Here is a 20,948-nt window from a genome sequence, read left to right on the forward strand (position 1 = left end):
GCATTTACCATTCCCCACATCTGGCAGCAGCCTTACCTACTGTAAAGGCCCCCATATACGGGCCGATAGAAACTGCCGATTTCGGTCCCTTGGACCGATTCGGCAGCTAATCGGCCCGTGTATGGGCAGAAACGAGCGGCCTGGTCGACCGATATCTGGCCTGAAATTGGCCAGATATCGATCGGCCAGGTTAGAAAATCCAGTCGGATCGGGGACCGCATCAGCTCGTTGATCCCCGAACCAACTACCCCATGGCCCCATGGCCACAAATGTAATCAGGGCCAAACGATCGGATTATTTATTTTTTAAAGCCACTTGCTACCCGATATCGCCCACCCGTAGGTGGGGATATCGGGTGAAGATCCGCTCGCTTGGCGACATCGCCAAGCGAGCGGATCTTATAGTGTATGGGGACCTTAACTCAACTGTAAGTATAGTGAGTATAAGCCATGTACAGAAGGCACCAAAGCACATTTGTGAAACTTATCCTAATCAAAGAATTAAGTGATAAAGTTTCCATAGCAGAGAAGGGGCAAACATATACTAAATGCCCTGAGAGTTTACATGCACATAAAAAAGGTAGAAATCTAGATACAATGGGGTCATTATTAGATATTAGGTGCACAGTTTGCTACAATTCTATGATTAGCAGGTTCTGTAGCATTTATTGTATTGTTGTTCCACAGCAACTACTTGTCTCCATCAGTTTGGGGAGTCAGTGAGAGAATCATCTATAAGGGCTGATATATGATTTTACAAAATACTTGCAATACTTGCATTTATCACACAAAGGAGCATTAAATAAGATAAACTGGGGAAAAGTTATTTCAAGGACAACAGCAAAGCATTCATCTTTTTAAAAAAGATATCAGATAATGGCACTTGCAGGTATAAAGCAAACAGATACCAAAACAATAAGGGAGAATAAGAAGTATAGAACAATTCCCTGCTTATTGCAAACACCATTACACACGGAAGAGCTTCCCACAAAACACTGATTTCTATAAAGATCAGTTTCAAACTCTGGCCTGTTTGGCTGCACTACAATGGGTGCAGATGTTGCATGTATTGGCCCCATTCAACGTGCCCATGTGTTTATATTGACACCTGCAATACCGTGGCGCTACTGATACCCTGAACTTGGTCGTAATTCCCCAGAAGAGCTGCTATCAATAGGTGCAAAAGCCTTAGGCTAAAAGAATCACATGCAAATGGCGTTTTAATGCCACACGCCGGATGCGCCGCAATCCCCACTCAGCCAATGTTGCTGCAACTTTTTTTTAACTTCAGGCGTTTATTGAGTACAGCTTCACAATAACAATATGTACAGTACATGAATAATAGCGTTGTATTATTAGTTACACATTAATACGTTCATAAACAGTTATTACATAGCATAGCATTACACATTCTATTATGGTTTAACTCTTTTGAGTCCAAACTGACTTGTCCCTAACACAGTTCAATGGGGTTTGGGCTTAGGTGACCCAGTCTAGCCATTTGTCCCATATCTTATGGTATTTCTTTGGGCTGCCCCTTTTACAATAGATGAGGTTTTCTAGCTTGGATAAACGCTTAATTTCTAGAATCCATTGGGCAAGACTCGGGGGAGTGGCCTGCTTCCGTTTCCTTGTGATAAGCTTTTTTGCTATGAATAATGCTTCATTAATAAAGGCACTTTGGTACCGTGTTAATGTCTCTTGTGTATCTATACCAAATAAGGCAGCTTTTGGGGATCTGGAGAGCTGTATTCCTAGGGCTGTCTCTATGGAGTCAAATACTTCATTCCAGTATGAAGACAGCACTGAACATCCCCAGACCATATGTACAAAGGAGGCTTGTTGTGTACCACACCTGGGGCATTCTGAAGGGGAGCCTGGGAACAGTTTATGTAGTTTGGCAGGGTAGTAATAGGCTCTGTGGAGGAAGTAGAGTTGGATCATACGGTCCCTGTAATTTAGGGATATCAGGAGGGGAGACTCCAACATCTGGTCCCACTCCTCATCACTGCAACAGCCCATATCACCTTCCCATTTATCCCTGAGGGTTTCAGGGGGCTTGTTATGTAGTATGGCATGAATTCCTGGTACAGGTTAGAAATAAGGCTGAGCTTTGCTGTATGCGATCAGTTAGGGAATGGTTAGCAAGGATAATAGCGTTTCCCTGATTTTGTGCATTTAGGCATCTTTTAACTTGCATATATTTCAACCATTGATGTGCAGGTAAGTGGTATATTTAATATTTAAGCTGGTCAAAGGGTACCATAGAGCCTCCACTCCACACATTGCCTATAGTGCTAATACTGCACCTATCCCAAACTGAATTACTCCCCAATTTTGCTAGGTTTGGAAAGTATGCATTATCCCACAAGGGGGTCAAGGGTAGTATATTCTTAAATTGCATGATTTGCAGCGTTTTTTTGCACAATTCGACATGTATGCATGATAACCTGGTTGGGGTAAGCTATTGGGTGGGAGCCTTTAGTAAGCAGCCACTGAAACGGGGTGTAGGGAACCCCTAGCAATGTTTTATGCAGAAGGTACAGTGATTGGTGATTTGTATCCTCTACCCAGGATGCTATATGGCTCAATTGGGCAGCTATGTAGTATAAAAATATATTTGGGAATGCTGCTCCCCCACGAGATTTACCCTTGATCAAGGTATCCAAGCTTAAACGATGGCGGGTGCCGGCCCATATTAGTTGCCTAAATATTGAGTCTAGGGCAGTGAAGAACCCTTTTTTAATGACACATGGGGCTTGCATGAGGGCATATGTTAGTTTAGGCAGAAGAATCATTTTAATCAAATGTATTCTGCCCATTGGGCCAATTAGTAGCGATTCCCAGGCTTTAATTTTCTTTTGTATATAGTTTTTCACGGGAAATGTTGCTGCAACTTTAATCCAGTTTGTAAACACCTGCAGTTGGATTTGTTTTTAATCATCATATGCTGGAATCAGGGTCGGACTGGGCTGCCAGGAAAAAACCCGGATGTTGGGAGGGGGCCTCTGCGGGGGGTTAGGGGGGTGCGGTGGGGGACACAGCCGGCGGGGGCACCCCAGCTGGAATTCTAGGGAAAACAATGCATTATGGGTAAAAGAAACATGGTGAGTTTTGTATGATAATTGTTCCTATCGTGTGTGTTATGGGCAGAACCTATAATCCTATCCTTTTGAGGAGAGAATTCTTTCCATTTGCCATAATGACTTTTTTCAACAAGACAAAGCCCCTACCCCATTAGGGCTACTTTACTGACTGGGATAAAAAAAAATTGCATAATGAAAGAATAGGTTTCTAATATACATTTATTAAATATGTTCAGTAGTTTTAAAGGTATTTGTAAATATTCACAGCTGAGAACAGTGCTTTCCTGTGCCTTTCTGTCCTGCTAGTTCAGACTGAAGTACAGGTCGGCCTTGCGTGATGTTTCACAGATCCGTTAGCCATCTGGCTTCTGCTACATTGTAACTACAACGGGCAGGCAATGCTCTCAATAGCAGTTACACCTACAAATAAAAATCATTTTCAAGCCAATGGCAATTTTTAATTCATGTACATTGGAAAAGTCACTTAGAATTGGATTTACTTACCCTTTAATTGACTTTGGAAACAAAATGACCCATTATACATTCTATTTATATTATACATTATTTCAAATATTACACCTTATGGTTATATCCAGCGTGTTAACAACTTATTGCTGCTCATTGGAAGATACCAAGGCCTAAAGAAAAATGTATTAAACCTTGAAAAGGGAGGTTACGCCACTGGTATTTAAAGAGGCCATCGCCCATAGACCCCATTTTAAGCAAATAATTCTAATTTTTAAAAAATAAATAATAAAACAGTACTTGTACTTGATCCCAACTAAGATATAATTAATCCTTATTGGAGGCAAAACAATCCTATTGGGTTTATTTAATGTTTAAATTATTCTTTAATGCCGTTTTAAAATAGTTTGTGTGTCTGTGTCAGAGCAAGGGGCAAGTTGTTTGTGTGCAATAATATTTTCTTTGCGAGTCACAATTTGTTGTGTATGCTAGTGTCATGACGGGTGTTTGCATGTACAAATGCACAGCGCAGAGTACAATTGGAACAACTTTCTCTCCAAAAGTTAACCCTATCACTGCCAGCCGTTTTGGTCAAAGCGGAACTTGTATTGCCAGACAGTTTTTGAACATTTTGCACTGTTTCACTTTAGGGGCCTTTCCTCGGGGGGACTTTTAGTTTACCCAGGAAAACAATATATCGTTTTTGTTCAGGACAACCTAATCTTTCAAAATATGGTAGAATTTTTGTGTAATTCCAATTCTGTAACAAGATATAGGCTTCTAAATGTCTAAAAAATGAAAATAATTCATATTTTCCATAATATAAACACATACACCAGAAACAAAAATTATTTTATGCACAAAAATACAACTGATTTGGAAAGTCCCATGTCTCCTGAATGTGCCAATACCAAATATATATAGTTTTAGGGAGATTTCTCACTTGTATAGGTCAAAAACTCCCAGCAGTACACTACGAAATTTCCAAAGCACTGCTCCAGAAAGCTGCATGCTTTAGATTTCAAGGCCAAAAATTCCACTAACAGAAGGTTTATCCCAGAAAATTACACATTTTTGGAAATAACAGATTCTGGGGAATACAGAATAGGCACAACTGTCTGTCTACTCCAAACTACTAAGTCCCAATGCTTTCCTTAAGTTATTGGTTTTTATCAAAATTTGTGAAATTTTTTAAAAATCGCTTCAAAGCTTCCAGTCTATAGTATCTTATCTCCTACAGGTCATAAAGTAACCAAATAAAACACCCTAAATATGAACGCCAGGGGTCCACTGAACAGTTTGATGCCCACTGTACATAGGTTTATCAAAGCACATGGCACTTACCACCCCAAAATATACCTTGTGCACACTAATTTCATTGCTTACATTTACCCAATTCATAAACACATGGCGTAAATGCTGCAGAAATGTCGGGCGACCCCTGAAAACCATATATTTTTGGAAAGTACACCTTCTGCCAAATCCAACAAGGGTAAATAAGCCTTTTGACACCAAGGTACCAATCTGCAAAGCTTTCCTAAAGTTATTGGTTTTTATGACTTTTCTGAAAAACGCAATTTGCCACATTTGTTTGACAACATTTGTTACATACAACGACACATCACCCTAAATGTGAATGCCAGAGGTCTACTGAACAGTTTGATGTCCAATATGGAAAGATTTAGCAAAATATGTGATGTACAGAGGCACCCAAATGAAAATAGTGTATATGAATTTACTCAGCCGCCCAATGTGCCTAACTGTACAGAAAAACCCTGAAAACCATATATTTTTGGAAAATACACATTCTGACAAATCCAACATGGGTAAAGAGTCCTTTCTACACCAAAGCAGCAATCTGCATTTCAGAAAATTGCTTAAAAATGTACAATTTCTTGCATACAAAGGCAAGTCACCCCAAATAGGAACACCTAGGGTCTACTGAACAGTTTGATGTATCTATGCATATTGGGATATGCATAGATATACCAAAGTCTGCGGTATGTACTGACCCCAAAATGAAAATAGCGCATATGGATTTCTCGCCTGCCAACTCAGCTTTTGCATACAGAGCCCCCTGTCAGTGTATTATGTGCCATAACACCCCCCAAACTATACAGAGACCCCCAGAAAAGGAGATTTTGTGATTACTCACCGTTAAATCCTTTTCTCTTAGGACGTCTGTGGGACACAGGGACCATGGGTATAGTATCTACCAGCAGGAGGCAGGACACTAGAGAGGAAGAAGAGGAAGAAGCCCCTCCTCCCCGATACTATACCCCCAGTCACTTCCTTAGTGAGCCAGTTTTGTCAACCATATAACGGATTAACAATTAACAGAATAACCGAATACTTAACTAAGGTAAGGCAGAACAACTTTTCCAGAAGGACCGCTTCCGGGGGGGAAGCCCTGTGTCCCACAGACGTCCTAAGAGAAAAGGATTTAACGGTGAGTAATCACAAAATCTCCTTTTCTCTTACAGGTGTCTGTGGGACACAGGGACCATGGGGACATACCAAAGCTGTCCCAGTAAGAAGGGTGGGAGAAGCGAGGTCAGGCCACTGCGGCTTGCAGTACCTTTCTCCCGAAATGGGCGTCAGATGCCGCAAAAACCTCAAATCTGTAAAATTTGGTAAAGGAATGGATAGAGGACCATGTAGCGGCCCTGCAGACTTGTTCGGCTGAGGCCCTGTTCCTAAAAGCCCAGGAGGTGCTGATTCCCCGAGTGGAGTGGGCTCTGATGTGGAGAGGTGGGGTTCTACCCTTGGCAATGTGTGCTCTGCGGATGGCCTCTTTGATCCAACGGGACAAGGTGGCCTTAGAAGCCGAGGAACCCTTCTGTGCGCCGGTTGGCAGGATAAAGAGAGCTGAGGACTGACGGATGTCCTGAGTTCGGTGGAGGTAGAATTTTAGCGCCCGGACGGGGTCCAGCGCGTGCAATGCCACTTCCTTGGGGGAAGATGGCTGAGGACAAAAGGATGGAATGGTAATGTCCTGGTTGATGTGGAAGGAGGAACCAACCTTAGGCACGAAGGAAGGCACGGTTCTGAGAACTGCTCGGTCCGAGTGGAAGACGAGGTAAGGCTGGGTGTGTGACAAAGCCGAGATCTCGGACACTCGGCGTGCCGAGGAGATGGCCAATAGAAAAACAGTCTTCCAGGTGAGCCACATCAGGGAGATGCTAGCCAGTGGCTCGAAGGGAGGGCCCTGCAGGGCCGTGAGGACCAGGTTGAGGTCCCAGGGGGGAACGGGGTCACGGAAGGGGGGATGGAGCCTCGAGACCCCCTGGAGGAAGGTGACTATGTCCGGTATAGTAGCCAGGCGGCGCTGGAAAAGGACCGATAGAGCCGATATCTGAGACTTGAGGGATCCCAGGGAGAGGCCCTTGGATAGCCCTGACTGAAGGAAGGACAGGAGTCGGGGGAGGGAGAAGACCTGAAAAGGATGACCCGCAGCGTCACACCACTCCTTGAAGATCTTCCAGACTCGGTGGTAGGTCCTGGATGAGATAGGCTTCCGGGCAGCCATCATGGTGCGAATGACGTCTGGAGAGAACCCTTTGCGCTGGAGTACTAGGGTTTCAACAGCCAGGCCGTCAAACTGAGGAAGGCTGGGTCCGGGTGACGGATTGGACCCTGAGTCAGAAGGTCGGGGTCCAGGGGTAGGCGCCAAGGATCTGCTCTGCTGAGCTGGACCAGATCGGAGAACCAGGCCCTTTTGGGCCAGAAGGGGGCCACTAGGATCACTGGACCGGTCCCGGCCTTGATCTTCCTGATGACTCTGGGCAGGACGGGAAGAGGAGGGAAGACATACACGAGGGGAAAGTCCCAGCTGGCCGTGAGAGCGTCTGCTGCTAGGGCTAGGGGGTCCCTGCACCTGGCCATGAATAGGGGGACCTGTCGGTTTTGGCGAGAGGCCATGAGGTCCACGGTTGGGAGCCCCCATCGTGCCACGATGTCCTGGAAGATTTTTGGGCTTAGGGCCCACTCTCCTGGGTCGAGCTGTTGGCGACTGAGGTAGTCGGCCTGCCAGTTGTCGAGTCCGGGAATGTAGACGGCTGTCAATCGGGACTCCTGGGTCTCTGCCCAGGTCAGAATGAGACTGACCTCCTTGAGAGCCTGGCGACTTCTGGTTCCGCCTTGGTGATTCAGATAGGCGACGGTGGTTGCGTTGTCGGATTGCACCTTGATGGCCTGACCCCGAAGGAGGTGCTGCCAGTGTAGAAGTGCTAGGCGGACTGCCCTGATCTCCAGAATGTTGATGGGGAGGAGAGCTTCGGTCTTCGACCAGGTCCCTTGGGCCGAAAGGTGGTCCAGGACTGCTCCCCAACCCTTGAGGCTGGCGTCCGTGGTCAGGAGGCGCCAATGTGGTTCCTGCAGAGAACGGCCCTTGGTCAGGTGGGATGAGTTGAGCCACCACGCCAGGGAGGCCTGAGTCTTGGGAAGGATCCGGAACCGCTGGGACAGGCTGGTGCGGGTCCACTGGTCCAGAATGTTCCACTGGAGGTCGCGCAGGTGGAACTGTGCAAAGGGCACCGCCTCTATGGAGGACACCATGGATCCTAACACCTGCATCGCAAAGCGGATGGATGGAGATGGAGACTGAATTAGACGTCGTGTCAGGTCCTGGATTCTGGAAATCTTTTCCGGAGGGAGGAACACTCTCTGAAGTGCGGTGTCGAAAATCATGCCCAGGAAGGGCATCCGGCGAGACGGAGTGAGTCGCGACTTCTCCAGGTTGATTTTCCAGCCCAGAGAGGTTAGGGTTGAGGTGACCAGTTTCAACTGAGACGTCGCTGAGGAGGGCGATGGTGCCTTGAGGAGGAGGTCGTCCAGGTAAGGGGTGATCGAGACCCCCTGTGAGCTGAGGGAGGCCGCCGCCGCTGCCATGATCTTGGTGAAGATGCGTGGCGCTGAGGTGAGCCCGAATGGGAGGGCTGTGAACTGAAAGTGGAGGTTCTGGACGGCAAATCTTAAGTATTTCCAGTGGGGAGGGAAAATGGGGACGTGGAGGTAGGCATCCTTTATGTCCAGGGCCACGAGGTACTCGTTGTGACCCATGGCTGCAATCACCGACCTGAGCGATTCCATCTTGAATCGAGAGGTCTAGAATAGGCCGAAAGGAGCCGTCTCGCTTTGGGACGAGAAAGAGGTTGGAGTAAAACCCCCGGAACCTCTCTCCCGGAGGGACCGGAGTGATGACTCTCTCGTCCAGGAGATCCTGGACGATGGCGAGGAAGGCGGACTGTCTGAGAGGGTCTTGAGACAGTCGGGACATGAAGAACCTGCAAGGCGGGCTGGAAAGAAACTCGAGGCGATAGCCTGAGGACACCACTCTGTGTACCCATGGGTCGGAGGTGAGACGGAGCCATGCCTCGCGGAAAAGGCGAAGTCTGCCTCCTACGGGGGAGGGACATCCCAGCTGGGGGTAGTCATGCGGAGGGCTTGTCAGTTGGTTTGGCTTGAGGACGTCTACCCTGCCAGGAGTACCTGGAGCGGGTCTGAAACTTCGGTTTCCCTGAGGCGTTGTGGAACCTCTCCCCTGTGGATGAGGACTCCCTGGAGGAGGAGAACTTTGAGCCCTTGGGGCGAAAGAAACGACCCCTGCGAAAGGAAGGGCGGTTTTTGGGCTGTGGGAGGAAGGTACTCTTTCCTCCTGTAGCCTGGCTGATTATCTTGTCGAGCTCTGGACCGAAAAGGAGTTTACCTTTGAAGGGAAGGGTGGTAAGCGACTTCTTGGAGGACATGTCTGCTGACCAAAGCTTGAGCCACAGTGAGCGACGCGCAGCTACGGCGAGCGCTGATGTGCGGCTGATGGCCTGGACAGAGTCCAGAGAGGCTTCGCAGAGAAATTCGTTAGCGTTGCGAATCCTGGAAGCTAGGAGCGATAGTTCCTGTCTGGAAGAGCCCGAGGAGATGGCCTCAATGAGAGAATCGGACCAGGTTTGTATCGCGCGGGAAACCCAGGCGGATGCCAGAACCGGGCGAAGACTCTCCCCGGCGGAAGAGAACGTAGCTCTGAGGAACCCCTCCATCTTCTTGTCCATTGGGTCCTTGAAGGAAGAGGAATCCGGGACAGGAAGCGCCGTGTTTTTGGACAACCGGGATACCGGAGCATCCACGGAAGGAGGAGTTGACCATCTTTCCAAAGACTCTTGTGGAAATGGGTAAGAGCGTTGGAAACGCCGGGAGGTCTGGAAACGCCTCTCAGGATGGTCCCACTCTGACTGGATGAGGGAATCCAGTTGGTCGTGGGAAGGAAAAACGGCGGAGGTCCTCTTCTGGCGCTTGAAAAGGGAAGAGGAAGAGGAGGAGGACTCAGTGGATTCTGGCGTCTTGAGGTCAAGACATGATATAACTGACGCAATAAGAGCGTCAATGGCCTCGGGCGAGGACCTGGATGTGTTGTCCGGGTCGTCCGGCCCATCGGAGGATATCTCTCCCTCACTTAGGGAATTATCATCCCAAGTGGCTGAGGCGTGTAGTGACTCTGAGTCACTGTAGTCCTCCAGGCGAAGTAGCGCTTGCCGCTTAGGGGGCCTGGTGGGTTGCGGTTCCTCCCTATCCAGTCTGTCTAATAGCTTATCAAGACAGGCCGCTAACTTGGGAATGCCTGAAGAAAGTTGAGCCGCCCATGGAGGCGGGTCCTGGTTGGATGAAGAGGCCTGCGCTGGAGCATCCAGGGCCAGGGCTGGGATGGAGTCCTCCCCTGCTATATCTGTGGAGGGGGGAAGAGGCACAGCCGGGGGCTGGGATGGAGTCTCAGCCGGAAGTTTAGAGCATGAGGAACAAAGAGGTTCCTTTCTGCCAGATGGGAGACGTTTGCAGCATCTGGCGCATGCTAAGTATTTTACTTTAGAGGAACTGGAAACCCCCCTGGAAAAGGGGCCCTCTGGAATGCCCTCTGCCATGACAGACACAACAGCAACAATAATACAGTGCAGTTCTTAGTAAACAGTCAGCAGGGATTAAGCAAAAAGGACGGGAAGTCCTTAATGCAATAGGCAGTGAAGCAGAGAAAAAATGAATGTTCAGCTTTTTTTTTTTTTTTTAAATCAAACAAGGTAAAAGAGTTTTAAAGTAACTCTATAGAGCTTCCCAGCAGGGAAGATAACCTCACAGTGCCCAGCAGATAATGCAGATAACAGCCAACAAATACAACAGCCCAGAAGGGGTTAAACCCTGTCAGAAAAAACCCCCGCTGCTGCCGTTCCAGCCCTGCCCTGCCTGTTCCTGAATTCTCCCCTGAAGTGCCCCCCCCTCCTGCCAGAATACCGTCCTGTGTCCCGGGAGCTGATTGCAGGCCGACCGATCAGGATGGAGAGCGGAGGAGAATGGCGCGAAGACAGAGCGCGCAAAGAGAAGGCGCACACAAAATGGCGCCGCGCTCTGACGTCACGTGGAACGCATGAAGGTGGTGGAACGCATGGCGGTGGAACGCATGGCGGTGGAACGCAAGGGAGCCGAGGGGCACCTAGGAGAGAAGAGGCAGCTGCTGGCAGGCAAACAGGGCGAGCTGGAGAGGCAGGCTGGGAGCTGACAGACTGACCTGGGCTGGAACGCTGGGACACTGGAGTGGCAGGACCGGACAGCTTCTGCACTAAAAGGTTAGGCAGGGATTTTCTGTATGGCCCGCTCCGTAGGAGTCTTACTGGCCCCGGTGCCTGAGTCCCACGTAGGGGGGAGCCTGTGGAGGGAACTCTGAAGAGGCCCTATAGGACAACCCCTGGTGCCAGAGTCTGGCCGTAGAAATCAGAATGGAGCTGAAGATCCTGTCTCCTGAGGACACTAGAGAAAAACTGGCTCACTAAGGAAGTGACTGGGGGTATAGTATCGGGGAGGAGGGGCTTCTTCCTCTTCTTCCTCTCTAGTGTCCTGCCTCCTGCTGGTAGATACTATACCCATGGTCCCTGTGTCCCACAGACACCTGTAAGAGAAAACCATATATTTTTGGAAAGTACACATTCTGATGAATTCAAAATAGGTAAAGTTATTTTTGTACACCAAAGTACCACATGGCAAAGCTACGCTAAAAAGACAGATCAGGAATACTAATACAGGGATAAAAATGCAATAAAACCACAAAAATTGTGCAAATCAATGAACAACAAAATAACGACAGGGTAATAACACGACAGGGTAACTAGAGGTCAGAATATCTAATCCAATAGTCACACTGACATGACTGGCTCGTTGCCCAGGGGGCTATCATTGCTCCAAACTCTGTGCAGAGGTGGCACGTGATCTTTATCTGCCAAACAAAGTACAGCATACGTGCTTGGCAGATAAACCCTTTTTTTTTTTTTTTTTTTTGAAAGCATGTATTCATAGTGCAACATATTTGTATTATTTACACTCTCTGCTTACACAGCCCCTAGTTACACAACCATGTAGGCAGCTTTTTGGTTTTGCCATTAAATGAATTTCCTGCCAATCACCTGCCAGTAACTTAGCATCTAGTCATTGGCTACAGGCAGTGGTGTAACTAAGGGCCGCAGCTCTGTGCAACTATTATTTGCCGATTTTGCCACCCCCTTTCTCAGCACTAGATGTAAAAATGGTAGACGGATAGAGAACGTGGGGGGGGGGGAGATGGGGGCAATGGGTTGCTTGGAACGTGGATTTCAAGCTATGGGTAGAGGGGCCATGGGTCTCACTAAGCACCCTCTGTCTTATAATAAAATAACTATAAAAAAAAAAAAATCATGACCAGTTGAGAAGTTGCTTAGATTTGGCCTTGCTATGGCATACTAAAAGGAACCACCCTTTAACGGCTTTGTGCCCTGCCTGAATTTTTCCATCTGGTTGATGCTAAACCCACAATATGAACACCCATATATTTTATAGAGGAAGGAATTTAACACCTAGAAAATAGTTACCTGTGCATCACAAATCAGAAGGAATTCCCTTTAGCCGAGTATGGGGGCCACATAAGGAGGGTGAATTCTGTGCATTTTTGTTTAGATAATACGTACTTGCCCAACCCTTCTTTTCACACTAAAGTAATATATCTATCAGTCATATTATATACGTTCCATGTTCCTTCCAGAGGGTGGGGAACTGTGGGGAGAGCCTTTGTCACACCCGGCCTTGTGTCTGCAGATGGATTAATGGTGAGATGAAAGTCTCCAGCCAGGATGAGGCTGCCCTTTTTTAAATACATGTTCTGTGTATCAAATTACCTTGTAGTACTGCCTCATCAGGCAGCAGAAGATGCATCTATGCTAGAGATCACATGCACAGCTTGTTACTGGGGAGTAGGTTCATACTAGTTTAGGTTCCTACTAAAGGTTTATTATAACCCAGAATACAAAGATGGAGAGTTGTTGGTCTGGCTGTTATGTGGTTGTGCCACTTGGTTTGCCTTTTTGTGTTATAAGAAATGTATTGGTTGTTTTCAGTTACATGTATGTTTGATACGATAGAAGATACATACTTTGACATAGCTGGTCAGCTTGAAGTATATTGCAATATATGGACAAATAGTACCGGTTATGCTTAAAGCTTTATATACAGAAAGTCTTTATGTCCTAATTATATACTGAGCAGGTGATGCCAAGACAACAGTTGTGCCACAATAGACATTTTTATCACCGATTAAAAAAAAACCAAAAAAAATAAACACAAGAAACATTGAATTTTCCACTTGAAAAGTTTACTGAGGGAAGAAAACTCAAATCCATACATCTGAAACAGAGCAATATCCAACAATTTCTTTTAAAAAACAAAAAACCCACAAGATCAACTGATATTTTATTAAACCAAATAGGCATTGTGCCGAGGCATTTTCCTTCCTACAGAATGGCAGCACATGCTTTCTCTTTCACACAAACAAATGCATTTCACATCCACACGAGATCAGCACAAATGAATAGGCCCGAGTTTCATTATTTCCCAACATTCCACCAGTGAAACATTTCAGGAAGTGGCCTCCGTGCAAGATTTAAAGGTACATACACAGAAAAACCTGCTTTATTTCTTCATACACAAACTGCACACGCTAACCTCCCGTATTTACACAGACCTGCGGCCCAGAGGAAGCCGCTGCCCGTAGCGCACTGTACTAAACACACAGATTAATAAGCTAGTAGGAAATTCAAATAAAGCAGACAATTTAAGGGGGAGGGTTAAAGACATCTCATCTATACCAAAAGAACACACAGACCAGTTTGCTTGTAAACAGATGCCAGACATTAAAAGGCTACAAGTGGTTTATAAAACCTATAAAAAAGGACTAGAACACCATTAATGATGCTTGGGTTTTTTTTTTTATCTTTAAACCTGCACAGTTAGCTAGGAGAGTCAAGCTGCGATTTTTGAGCCAGCAGACAAACACAAATTTATAGGTTTAAAAGCTCAAATTCCAAATATACTGCAATACAAGGCTAAAAATGTACATGAACCAGTAAAACTGCCCATGAAGTCATATTTGGATGGCAACTTGCAAAATCTGATGGAGGTTTAGCAAAAGAACAAAAAAAAAGCAAACTAAAAGTCTAGAGACCAGCGGGTGTTTCAATGATTCCATTCTGTTGCACAGCGAGTCGGCTTGCGTGTGCGTCGTAGCCCCCCGTCATGGTTAGCCAATAGATTCAAAGCTAGCAGGGAGTTAAGCAGATTCAGTGCTTTCCACAGTCTTGATGAGATGATCAGTTTTGTTTCCAGCAGAATAATGCTCCCACATTTGTAAATACAATCTCTCCAGATCTATTGTGTATTGTTTGGTATTGAAAAGTGGGCTGGATATCCTTTGCTTCCAGACCTTAGAGCGGATCTTTTTCAGGCTGCAAAAGATAAGATTTCATTAATAAAATGACTGCTTGCACAAACTGGACAGCTGCTGAATGGCCAAATAGTTTAAAACCAGAAAGAATAATAACCAACTGCAAATTGTCTCAAAATAGCATTTTCAACATCATACTGACAGTTAAAGGAGAAGGAAAAGCTAAGTCACTTGGGGGTGACCTCGTACGGAGAGAACAGCACCAGCCCGGGGTAGCAGTGAGCGCTTCCTCCTTCCTGCTTTGCTTGCTCGCGCATGCGCAGTAGAGTGAATAGTGGAACTTTAACAGAGAAGTCGGCTTTTCTCTCTACTGCGCATGCGCCTGTCATTTAGTCCTTCCAAAACAAAGGCGGAAGGAGAAAGCGCTCTGCTACAGGTACCCCGGGCTGGTGCTGTTTTCTCCTAACAAGGTAAGAGATTAAAGTCACTAGGGGGTGCCTAACATTCTGGAACCCCCAAGTGACTTTGCCTTTCCTTGTCCTTTAAAAGTGTACAACCCCTTTAACCCTCTACCTCTGCTGCCGAGGGACGTGATGAGGAAAAAAGAATTGTCTACTTTGAAAACAGAAATATGGCTGGTTAAGTGTATGCTGCAATCCAGCCTTACATACATAAAGCAGGAAGCACTAACCTGCCCATTTCTGGGCATGTAACCAGGGGGCCCATGAAAGACAACCATGAATGGTATGGTTTCCCCTGCTGTCACTGAGCGTATTTCTTTCCCATACCTTTTAGCCTGATTTTTCTTTTGTTTTCAGACTTGTGTAACAGACAGGAGGAATTATGTTCCTCCTTCCTTGATTTGCAGTGTTACATTTTGAATAAATCCTATACCATAATACTTTTAACTTACTATTCCAGATCAGTTCCGAGTTTCACAGCAGTGTCCTCATAATCTTGCCTGCCTTTAGCGATTAGCTCGGGGCAGCCGAGACATGTAAGCTGTGAAGCAGCCACTCGTGATGCAAGTGTATCGCCTACAGACAGGGAAATGCAGTAAATGTTAGCCATACCATCAAATCTGCATACACATGTAATCAAGGAAAACCAAGAGATGTTACCATACAGAGTATAATTCAAGTTACTGACATCACATATTCGGAAAAAAAAACCAAAACAAAAAAAAAAAACAAAACACACATTTTTTTCCCCAGTAACGGTTTCCAAGTGGGGCTGACAGTTATTATCAGGGCTGTGGAGTCGGTAGATAAATTCTCCGACTCCTCAGTTTGATACTTCCGACTCCTCTGTTTTTAATATGCTAATGTATTTATACATTCATACAGTCAATGAAAAGCTTTATGGTCACTCACGTGGGCTTTATTCTTATAGCAGAGAAGTCATTAATTATGACTGTTTGTGAATTGGGACATTTAAACTTGCTTTATTTTTTTTTTTATTCCCATTTAAATTTAGTGGGAGTCAGAGTCGGTTCATTTTTTGCCGACTCCGACTCCAGGTACCCAAAATTGCCTCCGACTCCACAGCCCTGGTTATTATACCTAGATTTAAAGCACAGCCCTTACTACAGATGAGGGATATAGTATTTTTCTATTTAATCTCACATACAGAGAGCTTTGGGCCCAGCTCTGGGTGCAGACCCAGGTGCATGCTGGGGGAACGTGCATGTTTAAAATAAAGTAAATGCCCCAGCTCATTTATTATGCATGTGATGGGGAGGGGGGGCATAACAAGTAAACTGGGGTGCATGTATGTGCCCCAACTTGGTCACCCCCACCGCAAGCTTCCTTCCGGTGTAGGAGTCAGAGCACCCATTCAAAAATCCTTTTGTTTCTGGAGCACATGCTCTGTTAACCTGCACCACTGGTGGGAAAAGAAAATATTTTAGGCAATAGATGCCCTTTCAGAGGAAAATACATTCTGTCTAATCTTTTCATTACTAATTTATTATTATAAAGCAACAGGTCACCTCTCGCGCAATAAACTGAGTTAGTTTAACATGAAATAATATAAACAGCCAAATCCTTTGCTGGCTTCCACACGGGCAGAATCCTATTATGCAGGGAGTATACAGTATACAGGCAATTGTAATCTAACAAGAACCAGGAGGAACTTAGAAACACAGTCATGTATAAGGCTAAAACTGAAATATAAAAACCATACAAGTTTCATAATTAAAATGGTCAATAAGCATGTATATATGAAGTTGGGTACCACAGAACTGCAGTATGCGTATGAATGCTGGTTGCAGCAGATACAATTTAACTGGCTTAACACCAACTGCATGTTTACTTCTTGAACTGAAGAAGCTGCTCGGATGAGTAGTGAAACGTCTTCAATGATTACCAAACAAGTCCAGTTGCTTCAAATTTATTTATACTAGATATACCATGACCTGGATGAATGAAAATCTTCATAGACTTCTTGAGACATATAACTAACAGCTACAATTAAATATCTGTCACACCAAAACTTAAATTACCTAAAACAATACTAATTTTTGTTGCATAAAGAAACTTTCTGCAGACTCTTTACCTGGCATGGTGACCATGGGTGTTCCTGCCCAGAGCACATCCATGCCAGTGGTGTGCCCATTGCAGAGAGGTGTATCTAAGCAAACATCAGCCAACTGTCCTCTGCGCACATGTTCTTCCTTAGGAGCAACTGGAGAGAAAATGATCCGGGACTGGGGAAGGCCCATATTCTGTGCGTACTGCTGGATATTTGGCTCCCCAACTGCTGGGAATCTTAATAGCCACAGAACACTGTTTGGGACACGCTTTAAAATCTAGGACAAACAAAAAGTTTCAAATGGAAGATGTTAAGCAGTGCATAAGGATAAGAAATAGTTGACTGTGTTTAGATAAAGTGTCACATGACATCCCTGTCACCATTTACTGAGAAAACATGATAATGATGTATCACTGTAAGGTATGGCAAGCTATCAGCAACACATCTAGATAGAATCTGCTCTTCCTGTATAGCAAGTTTGATCAAAATGTGATCCAACATAGTACATATATTTGGCATTAAGTAAATCCACAGGGTGTGGGTGTTGCTGACCCTTGTGGTCAAAAAACAATTGCTCTTTGAGGCTACATTTACCCGATACATACACTAGACAACCTACACACAAGGGTTTGGCCAAAAATGCTGTTATTTTCCCCTAGCTGTGCCTTTCACTAACCAAAAGGTATAAAACAGAACCTTAATTGATGGCAGTTGTATAACACAATATACTTACATTTGCCCACATCTGTAATGTGGAAGGGTCAATCTTGTAAAGCTGGTTAAAGTTGCAGTACACAACCGCATCCTCAGGGAGTCCATACTGTGAGCGTGTGGTGACAATGATGGTACGAGGCACTTCTTCACCTGTCGCCGCTTTGTTATTTATCTAAAATATTCAAATCACTTTGTTATGCCATCTTTTTCAACATTTTTTGCCTATTGTTTTAATTAGAAAATAATAAGTAAAGTAACTTCCGGTTCAACAAATCAGAACCCCACTCTGACAGCAGTCAGCCTCAGCCTTCACTGGGAACACTTTAACAATTAAATGAACACCAATAGTCCAAGTTGTAAACACACGGAGTGGTGTTCATAATCAGAATAAGCTATACAATGACTCAAATTCCAGGCTTGCTTCTTTTTGAAGCAGATCCACACTTATAGGTAAGAACATTATACTTATACTATATATTTAGCCATCATTTATATTACATTCCACATCACTTTGTTAAATTTACCTGGGTTGTTGCAAGACCATTGCTGATGTTGAATCCATTTATTGTTATCTGAATTTGCCCCCGATTTATCATTTCAATCACAGCTTCTGCTATGCTGCTCATAGGAATCACTGGCATGTTTAGTGCAGAGTTATTGTCAACATTATCTCCGCTGTCTGGGCCTTTCATCTTTTGGAAGGGGGGAAAAAAATTTTTTTTTAAGAAAGCAAGGAGGCAAAGAAAACAACTATACCTCAAAAATAGCAATATCCTATACTATGGGCAGCTAAATGTCAAACTTTTGAATTAGGGTCATATTATAAACATTCTAGTTTATACAATCTCTTGGTACCCACAACTACTGTTTTTATGCCATACCTGACCACTACCTCCCCCGCTATCATAATATGGCTATATTCACTTAAAAGGCAAGGTAAGGACATAATCAATAGAAGGCAATACAGACCTTACAGAACATTTCACACATCAGGATTTACATTTGGACTTCCTCAACATGGTAAAGTACATTAAATGCAATTAAAATAGTTTTTCCATAAAAGCAAAGAATGGTGCTTGATAAAAATCTAAAGTTAACTCTCACCTTTACAATTTTCACATCAGGTAAAGATTCCAGGAAAGCTTTCAGATCAATTCCATTGAGTACGATTCTATTGTCATAAATATGGCCATTGGATTTAAAGTCTATGACAGCTTTTTTCTGGGGAAACAAGATTTAGTTTAGTTGATTAAAGACTGTTTGTAAAGTATGGAAGGCATTTCTAAGAATACGACTACTACTAAAAAAATTAAAAAACGTTTTATTTTTTTAGTAGTAGTCGTATTCTTAGAAATGCCTTCCATACTTTACAAACAACTACTAAAAAAATAAAAAAGGAGATTTTGTGATACTCACCGTTAAATCTCTTTCTCCTCAATGGCTTGGGGGACACAGGGACAGTGGGTATAGCTCCACCTGCAGGAGGCAGGACACTAGGTAGGAATTAATAAAAAAAAGGAATGCTCCTCCCCTTCAGCTATACCCCACAGCGCAGCCCAGAGAGGCTCAGTTTTGTCTAACAAAGAGGTAACCAAAGTAACCATAAACAAACCGTTATAACAATGTAACATAAAAACATGGCAGATGGCGCAAAGAGGATTCCGCTTCCGGGGAGGGGAGCCCTGTGTCCCCCAAGCCATTGAGGAGAAAGAGATTTAACGGTGAGTATCACAAAATCTCCTTTTCTCACACAATAGCTTGGGGGACACAGGGACAGTGGGGACATACCAAAGCAGTCCCCTGAGCATAATGAGCGGTGGGCAGGAAGCGGAGTCGGAGTTAGACTGCCGCTGCTTGCAGCACCTTGCGTCCAAAGCGTGCGTCAGATGCAGCAAATGCGTCAAATTTGTAGAACTTAACGAAGGAATGGATGGAGGTCCACGTGGCAGCCTTGCACAGCTGCTCAGCTGAGGCCTGGTTTCTGAACGCCCAAGAGGTACTGACAGATCTGGTGGAATGGGCCCTGATCGATTGAGGGGCCTGTTTTCCCTTGGAAATGTATGCTCTCCGAATGGTCTCTCTGAGCCACCGGGAGATGGTGGACTTAGAGACAGGTTGCCCGAGACGGGTGCCCGTGGGACTGACCAGGAGGGCATCAGACTTGCGGATTTCCACCGTGCGGTGAACGTAAAATTTGAGAGCACGTACTGCGTCCAATGAGTGGAGAGCGACTTCCTTCGGCGATTTGGGATTGGGGCAGAAGGAAGGAATGGTGAGTTCCTGGTTGATGTGAAACTTGGTCACCACCTTGGGAAGAAAGGACGGTATAGTACGCAGTACCGCCTTGTCCAGGTGGAAGATGAGAAAGGGGGACTTGCAGGAGAGCGCGTTCAGCTCGGACACGCGTCGGGCTGATGAGATGGCCAGAAGGAAGACCACCTTGCGGGTGAGCCAGATAAGAGGAATGGTGGCGAGGGGCTCGAAGGGGGGCTCTTGTAGTGCCCTTAGGACTAGGTTAAGGTCCCAGGGGGCACATGGATACCGAAAGGGGGGTCTGATGTGTGTGACGCCCTGCATGAAGGTCCTGATGTCCGGTAGGAGGGCGAGGCGCTCCTGAAAGAGAACCGAGAGTGCCGATATTTGTGCCTTGAGGGAACCCAGGGCTAGGCCCTTGTCGAGGCCGGCCTGAAGGAAACTCAGAATGGCTGGAATAGAGATAGTCTGGTAGGAGACGTTTTCCTGGGAGCACCAGTCCCGGTAGATTCTCCAGACCCTGTGGTAGGCTTGAGCGGATACAGGCTTCCGCGCTGCTAGAAGAGTTTTGATAACGGGTTCTGAGAACCCTTTTCTCCGAAGGATCAGGGATTCAGTAGCCACGCCGTCAAATGCAGAGACCTTGGGTTTGGGTGGAGGAAGGGACCCTGGGAAAGAAGGTCCGGATCCTGCGGTAGATGCCACGGTTCTTCTTGAGACAGAGACAGGAGGTCTGAGAACCAGGTCCGGCGCGGCCAGTAGGGGGCGACGAGGATGGTCCTCACTCCTTCCTGTTTGATCTTTTTGATGACACGCGGAAGCATGGGCAACGGGGGAAAAATGTAAGCCAGGCTGAAGGACCATGGTGTTGTCATGGCATCCGATGCCTCTGCCCGAGGATCCCTCGAGCGTGCTAGGTATCGAGGTAGCTTGTGGTTGATTCGAGATGCCATCAGGTCCACCTCTGGTGTGCCCCACCTCTGTGTGAGTGTCTGAAATACGCTGGTCTTGAGGGACCACTCCCCCGGGTCCATCGTCTGCCGGCTGAGGTAGTCGGCCTCCCAGTTGTCCACGCCGGGGATGTAGACGGCCGAGAGGAGGGAGTGGTGAAGTTCTGCCCATCTGAGGATGTGGCTGGTCTCCGTGAAGGCTTGATGGCTCCTTGTCCCGCCCTGG

The 20,948-nt window shown here is 45.8% G+C and overlaps 1 protein-coding gene across 3 annotated transcripts in view; it reads right to left on the reverse strand.

Annotated features, from left to right (window-relative positions):
- Window positions 1–13,183: 13,183 nt before the first annotated feature.
- The window catches only part of ogt (O-linked N-acetylglucosamine (GlcNAc) transferase), a 29,805-nt gene continuing 22,040 nt past the window's right edge, over window positions 13,184–20,948 (reverse strand). The window contains exons 17-22 of one of the 3 annotated variants that reach the window (XM_012968501.3): window positions 18,624–18,740; window positions 18,044–18,211; window positions 17,539–17,691; window positions 16,830–17,082; window positions 15,187–15,310; window positions 13,184–14,334 (exon numbers count right to left, since the gene is read on the reverse strand). In XM_012968501.3, the coding sequence (XP_012823955.1) occupies window positions 14,160–14,334; window positions 15,187–15,310; window positions 16,830–17,082; window positions 17,539–17,691; window positions 18,044–18,211; window positions 18,624–18,740 (990 nt within the window). In that variant the 3' untranslated portion in view covers window positions 13,184–14,159. 3 annotated transcript variants of the gene reach the window in all.

This window comes from Xenopus tropicalis, chromosome 8 (assembly GCF_000004195.4).
Source record: "Xenopus tropicalis strain Nigerian chromosome 8, UCB_Xtro_10.0, whole genome shotgun sequence".
Classification (NCBI taxonomy): Eukaryota; Metazoa; Chordata; class Amphibia; order Anura; family Pipidae; genus Xenopus; species Xenopus tropicalis.